The sequence below is a fragment of the Entelurus aequoreus genome, linkage group LG22, assembly GCF_033978785.1.
Source record: "Entelurus aequoreus isolate RoL-2023_Sb linkage group LG22, RoL_Eaeq_v1.1, whole genome shotgun sequence".
Taxonomy (NCBI): Eukaryota; Metazoa; Chordata; class Actinopteri; order Syngnathiformes; family Syngnathidae; genus Entelurus; species Entelurus aequoreus.
The window spans coordinates 29323402-29330664 of NC_084752.1; the positions used below are offsets into that span (position 1 = coordinate 29323402).

Consider the following 7263-nt stretch of genomic DNA (forward strand, 5'->3'; position numbering starts at 1 on the left):
TACCTCACCGATTGAACAGAGTTCGTCTCTCTGGGAGAGGCAAAGTCGGACACACTCTCTGTCACCTGTGGTGTCCCTCAAGGATCAGTCCTTGGCCCCACCCTTTTCACACTCTACATGCTCCACCTTGGCCGTGTCATCAGCCAGCACGGAATATCATTCCACTGCAATGCTGATGACACTCAACTCTACCTGAAAACAAACCCAACCATGATATTATCATGGCGGCGCATTGAAATGCAGCAGCTTGAAGACGCTCTTGGGAGTGTAGAGCGATTTGGCAAAAAACACCCGTCATTTCTGTCAATTTCATGGCTGGCTCAAAGCGTGAACACTCTGTGATCACATACGACCGACAGACAATTCTGGATGTGGATGGATCGGGTCGTTATAGACTGAGAGATGCATGTACGGTGGACCTCCTCGCTAGCATGGGAATACTTCGCGGGCTACATCGAGCGGCCTTTGTGGCAGCGGAGTCAAGTATTAGCGGGGACCGCCAATGGAGGCGACGTAAGCGGTGTGAGTGGAAGCAGAAGCGGGGATGCCGAGCGGGGCTAACAACAAAGGGAAAAGCTAACCAAAGAAGCGTGGAGTGTCCGGGTAAGAAGTAATTTAAACTAGAACTAGCCGGCGCCAGGCTGGATAATCCCTGCACACATAGCAATTCTCTTAGAATAAAACACAACTCACATAATGTTTTTTCTTTTGTGACCGTGTCAGAGGCAGACATACATTGTACTGAGGTGGCTAACTATGATGCGTTCAGTTTATCGCAGCATCAAGCAAACAATCTGAAAATTCCCGTCGTATCAATTCCTAGATATGGTCGAAACTATTTAAAGTGCACTACGCATAATAAACGCAACATTATTAATATTGCTACTTCGGATAATTTCAACAAACAATCCTCAAAACAGCCCACTACCTATAATATGGGCTTTTTAAACATAAGATCATTATCTTCCAAAACGTTATTAGTTAATGAGGTCATTAGAGACAACAAACTTGACGTCGTTGGTCTCGCCGAGACCTGGGTCAAACCAGACGATTTTTTTGCGCTAAATGAGGCATCTCCTCCTAACTATACCAATGCACATGTTGCCCGTCCTCTTAAAGGGGGAGGGTGTGTCGCACTAATATACAATGAAAACTATAATTTTACACCTAACCTAAATAATAAATATAACTCGTTTGAGGTGCTCACTATGAGGTTTGTCACACCGCTGCCTCTCCACCTGGCTGTTATCTACCGCCCCCCTGGGCCTTATTCGGACTTCATCAGTGAATTCTCAGAGTTTGTTGCTGATCTATTGATGCACGCCGACAATATAATCATAATGGGGGACTTTAATATCCATATGAATACCCCATCGGACCCTCCATGCGTGGCGCTCCAGACTATAATTGATAGCTGGGGTCTTACACAAATAATACATGAACCCACGCATCGCAACGGTAATACGATAGATCTAGTGCTTGTCAGGGGTGTCACCACCTCTAAAGTTACGATACTCCCGTACACTAAAGTAATGTCCGATCATTACCTTATAAAATTTGAAGTTCTGACTCATTGTCAACAAATTAATAATAAAAATAATAACTACTATAGCTGCCGCAACATTATTGCTGCCACAACGACGACTCTTACTGACCTACTGCCTTCGGTAATGGCACCATTCCCAAATTATGTGGGCTCTATTGATAACCTCACTAACAACTTTAACGACGCCCTGCGCGACACCATTGATAGTGTAGCACCGCTAAAGCTAAAAAGGGCCCCTAAAAGGCGTACCCCATGGTTTACAGAAGAAACTAAAGCCCAGAAATTATCATGTAGAAAGCTGGAACGCAAATGGCGTGCGACTAAACTTGCTGTTTTCCATCAAGCATGGAGTGATAGTTTAATAACTTATAAACGGATGCTTACCTCAGCTAAAGCTAAATATTACTCAAATCTCATCCACCTCAACAAAAATGATCCTAAATTTTTGTTTAGTACAGTAGCATCGCTAACCCAACAAGGGACTCCTCCCAGTAGCTCCACCCACTCAGCAGATGACTTAATGAATTTCTTTAATAAGAAAATTGAAGTCATTAGAAAAGAGATTAAAGACAACGCATCCCAGCTACAACTGGGTTCTATTAACACAGATACGACTGTATATACGACGGACACTGCCCTCCAAAATAGTTTCTCTCTCTTTGATGAAATAACATTGGAGGAATTGTTAAAATGTGTAAATGGGACAAAACAAACAACATGTTTACTTGACCCAATTCCTGGGAAACTTATCAAGGAGATTTTTGTATTATTAGGTCCATCAGTGTTAAATATTATAAACGTATCACTTTCCTCTGGCACTGTTCCCCTAGCATTCAAAAAAGCGGTTATTCATCCTCTACTCAAAAGACCTAACCTCGATCCTGACCTCATGGTAAACTACCGGCCGGTGTCCCACCTTCCGTTTATCTCGAAAATCCTCGAAAAAATTGTCGCACAGCAGCTAAATGAACACTTAGCGTCTAACAATCTCTGTGAACCTTTTCAATCCGGTTTCAGGGCAAATCACTCTACGGAGACAGCCCTCGCAAAAATGACTAATGATCTATTGCTAACGATGGATTCTGATGCGTCATCTATGTTGCTGCTTCTTGATCTTAGCGCCGCTTTCGATACTGTTGATCATAATATTTTATTAGAGCGTATCAAAACACGTATTGGGATGTCAGACTTAGCCTTGTCTTGGTTTAACTCTTATCTTACTGACAGGATGCAGTGTGTCTCCCATAACAATGTGACCTCGGACTATGTTAAGGTAACGTGCGGAGTTCCCCAGGGTTCGGTTCTTGGCCCTGCACTCTTTAGTATTTACATGCTGCCGCTAGGTGACATCATACGCAAATACGGTGTTAGCTTTCACTGTTATGCTGATGACACTCAACTCTACATGCCCCTAAAGCTGACCAACACGCCGGATTGTAGTCAGCTGGAGGCGTGTCTTAATGAAATTAAACAATGGATGTCCACTAACTTTTTGCAACTCAACGCTAAGAAAACGGAAATGCTGATTATCGGTCCTGCTCAACACCGACATCTATTTAATAATACCACCTTAAAGGCCTACTGAAATGATTTTTTATTTATTTAAACGGGAATAGCAGATCCATTCTATGTGTCATACTTGATCATTTCGCGATATTGCCATATTTTTGCTGAAAGGATTTAGTAGAGAAAATCGACGATAAAGTTCGCAACTTTTGCTCGCTGATAAAAAAAAGCCTTACCTGTACCGGAAGTAGCGTGACGTCACAGGAGCTAGGATTCCTCACAATTCCCCATTGTTTACAATGGAGCGAGAGAGATTCGGACCGAGAAAGTGATGATTACCCCATTAATTTGAGCGAGGATGAAAGATTCGTAGATGAGGAACGTTACAGTGAACGACTTGAGAGGCAGTGATGGACGTATCTTTTTTCGCTCTGACCGTAACTTAGGTACAAGCTGGCTCATTGGATTCCACACTCTCCTTTTTATATTGTGGATCACCGATTTGTATTTTAAACCACCTCGGATACTATATCCTCTTGAAAATGAGAGTCGAGAATGCGAAATGGACATTCAGTGCCTTTTATCTCCACGACAATACATCGGCGAAATCCTTTAGCTACGAGCTAACGTGATAGCATCGTGCTTTAACTGCATATAGAAACAAAAAAAATAAACCCCTGACTGGAAGGATAGATAGAAAATCAACAATACTATTAAACCGTGGACATGTAAATACACGGTTAATGCTTTCCAGGCTGGCGAAGGTTAACAATGCTGTGCTAACGACGCCATTGAAGCTAACTTAGCAACCAGACCTCACAGAACTATGTACTCTCTCCTTTTTCTATTGTGAATCACGGATTTGTATTTTAAACCACCTCGGATACTATATCCTCTTGAAAATGAGAGTCAAGCACGCGAAATGGACATTTAAAGTGACTTTTATCTCCAAGACAATACATCGGTGACACACTTAGCTACTGAGCTAGCGCGATAGCATCGTTCTCAAATGAAGATAGAAACCCATCAACAGCCGTGCTCACCTGCATTCCAGCGATCAACGGCACGACGAAGGACTTCATCCGTGGGTTTGGCGGCAAGCATCGGCTAGGCGTAGTAAGTAGTCCTTGTTGTGTTGCTGTAAGTATTGTAATGCCCCGCAGTGGAGAAGGAGTCACACAGACGAGGAAGCGCTGCTCAATCGCTTTATTAAAAAGCGGTAACTGGTTGTAGTTCAAAAAGTAACGCACACACATACACAAGCTGCTGTTAGCCAAAAGTCACGCTCACACACACAAGTTCTCCGCCAACTCACTCGCGCATGCGCGTTCCCCAAACCCTTAAAGACAGTACACTAATGCAAATATCACAGATATTACAGTATTGTACTTAGCCGCTAAGACACCGATCGATCCCACCTACAACGTTTTTCTTTGCAGTCTCCATTGTTCATTAAACAAATTGCAAAAGATTCACCAACACAGATGTCCAGAATAATGTGGAATTTTGTCAAAGAAAACAAGAGGCTTTTCTATCGGGTCCGATGGGGTCCAACCACTTCCGTTGCTTTTGTGACGTCACACGCATAAATCATATCCAAAGGAGTTTTTCAACCGGAAGTGTGGCGGGAATTTTAAAATTGCACTTTATAAGTTAACCCGGCTGTATTGGCATGTGTTGCAATGTTAAGATTTCATCATTGATATGTAAACTATCAGACTACGTGGTTGGTAGTAGTGGGTTTCAGTAGGCCTTTAACATTTGACAACCAAACAATTACACAAGGCGACTCGGTAAAGAATCTGGGTATTATCTTCGACCCAACTCTCTCGTTTGAGTCACACATTAAGAGTGTTACTAAAACGGCCTTCTTTCATCTCCGTAATATCGCTAAAATTCGTTCCATTTTGTCCACAAGCGACGCAGAGATCATTATCCATGCGTTCGTTACATCTCGTCTCGATTACTGTAACGTTTTATTTTCGGGCCTCCCTATGTCTAGCATCAAAAGATTACAGATGGTACAAAATGCGGCTGCTAGACTTTTGACAAAAACAAGAAAGTTTGATCATATTACGCCTATACTGGCTCACTTGCACTGGCTTCCTGTGCACCTAAGATGCGACTTTAAGGTTTTACTACTTACGTATAAAATACTACACGGTCAAGCTCCTGCCTATCTTGCCGATTGTATTGTACCATATGTCCCGGCAAGAAATCTGCGTTCAAAGAACTCCGGCTTACTAGTGATTCCCAGAGCCCAAAAAAAGTCTGCGGGCTATAGAGCGTTTTCTATTCGGGCTCCAATACTATGGAATGCCCTCCCGGTAAAAGTTAGAGATGCTACCTCAGTAGAAGCATTTAAGTCTCATCTTAAAACTCATTTGTATACTCTAGCCTTAAAATAGACTCCCTTTTTAGACCTGTTGATCTGCCGTTTCTTTTCTTTTCTTTTCTACTCTGCTCCCAAGCCGGGGTGGACCGCTAGCCTGTCCATCGGATGGGGACATCTCTACACTGCTGACCCGTCTCCGCTCGGGATGGTTCCTGCTGGCCCCACTATGGACTGGACTTTCGCTGATGTGTTGGACTTTCACAATATTATGTCAGACCCACTCGACATCCATTGCTTTCGGTCTCCCCTAGAGGGGGGGGGGGGGTTACCCACATATGTGGTCCTCTCCAAGGTTTCTCATAGTCATTCACATTGACGTCCCACTGGGGTGAGTTTTCCTTGCCCGTATGTGGGCTCTGTACCGAGGATGTCGTTGTGGCTTGTACAGCCCTTTGAGACACTTGTGATTTAGGGCTATATAAATAAACATTGATTGATTGATTGATTGAACCCCCTCTGCAGCCCTGCCATCATCCACACTTACCAACTGCCTGGAGGAGATAAAGGAGTGGATGAAACACAATTTTCTTCAACTGAACAGCTCCAAAACTGAAGCCATTCTAGTCGGCACCCCACATCAGACTCAGTCATCCACCACCACCAGCATCACCTTCTCCGGCCACGACATTCACCTCTCATCCTCAGTCACTAACCTGGGTGTTAAAATGGACTCTCACCTGACCTTTGAGGCTCAATCAAAACAACTGTGCAAGACCTCCTTCTACCACCTCAGGAACATTGCGAAACTCTGCCCCTCACTCACTCTCTCTGATGCAGAGAGGCTCGTCCACGCCTTTGTCTCCTCCAGGCTCGACTACTGCAACGCACTTCTTGTCGGGATCCCCAGCAAGAACATTCAGAAGCTGCAGTACATACAAAATAGTGCTGCGAGGATCCTGATGAGAGTGTGGAAATATGACCATATCACACAAACTCTCAAATCCCTTCACTGGCTTCCTGTTCCACTCAGGATTGAATTCAAAATCTCCCTTCTAACTCACCAGTGCCTCCATGGAAATGCCCCCGTCTACCTTAAAGAACTGCTCACCCCCAAATCCTCCACACGACACCTCCGCTCCAAACAGGCTAACCTCCTCCAACCTCCAAGGACAAAGCTACGAACTATGGGAGACCGGGCTTTCTGCTCCGCTGCTCCCAGTCTGTGGAACGCTCTCCCTGACCACCTGAGGGCACCTCAGACTGTGGAGGCTTTTAAAAAAGGCTTAAAAACCCATCTTTTTAAAAGAGCCTTTTTATAGATTTGTATAGATATGCATCCTGGTTCTAGCTATTGGGCTGTTTCTAGTTTTATATTGTATTTATTTTTATTATCTTTTATTATTATTATTATTATTACTATTTCTTTTTTTACACTGTGGCACTTTGAGGTTGTTTGCTCAACGTAAAGTGCTTTTTACAAAAAATAAAAATACTTGAAAATATATACAACACTAAAAAATGCTGGGTTATTTTGATAACCCAATTAATGAGTTGCTAGTGTTGGTTTAAATTGTGGAGTTATTTTTATGAAGCGCAACCCATTTTTTGGGTTACAAGGGTATTATTTTAAATACATTTCTGGTTTTTCAAAATTATGAACCATTTTTGGGTTGTTTTTCAATGAGTAACATATTTTTGGGTACAAGGCTTTTTTTTATTTATTAAAAAGGTACTTTTTTCTTGAACGGAATTGTATTATGGATTAATCTCATTGACATTATTTACAATGACACATATTATGTATATGACAATATTTGAGCATGACTGCAAGCTAATCAATGCTATCATGCTATTTAGGCTAGTTGTATGTACATAT

The 7263-nt window shown here is 42.8% G+C and overlaps 1 protein-coding gene across 1 annotated transcript; it reads left to right on the forward strand.

Annotated features, from left to right (window-relative positions):
- Window positions 1-2873: 2873 nt before the first annotated feature.
- Window positions 2874-5436, forward strand: LOC133639563 (uncharacterized; the record flags this gene model as incomplete). Its single annotated transcript, XM_062032980.1, has 2 exons — window positions 2874-3103; window positions 4812-5436. Coding segments are annotated over 2 exons (855 nt in total), but the record flags the coding sequence as incomplete, so codon positions are not given.
- Between the last annotated feature and the right edge of the window lie 1827 nt (window positions 5437-7263).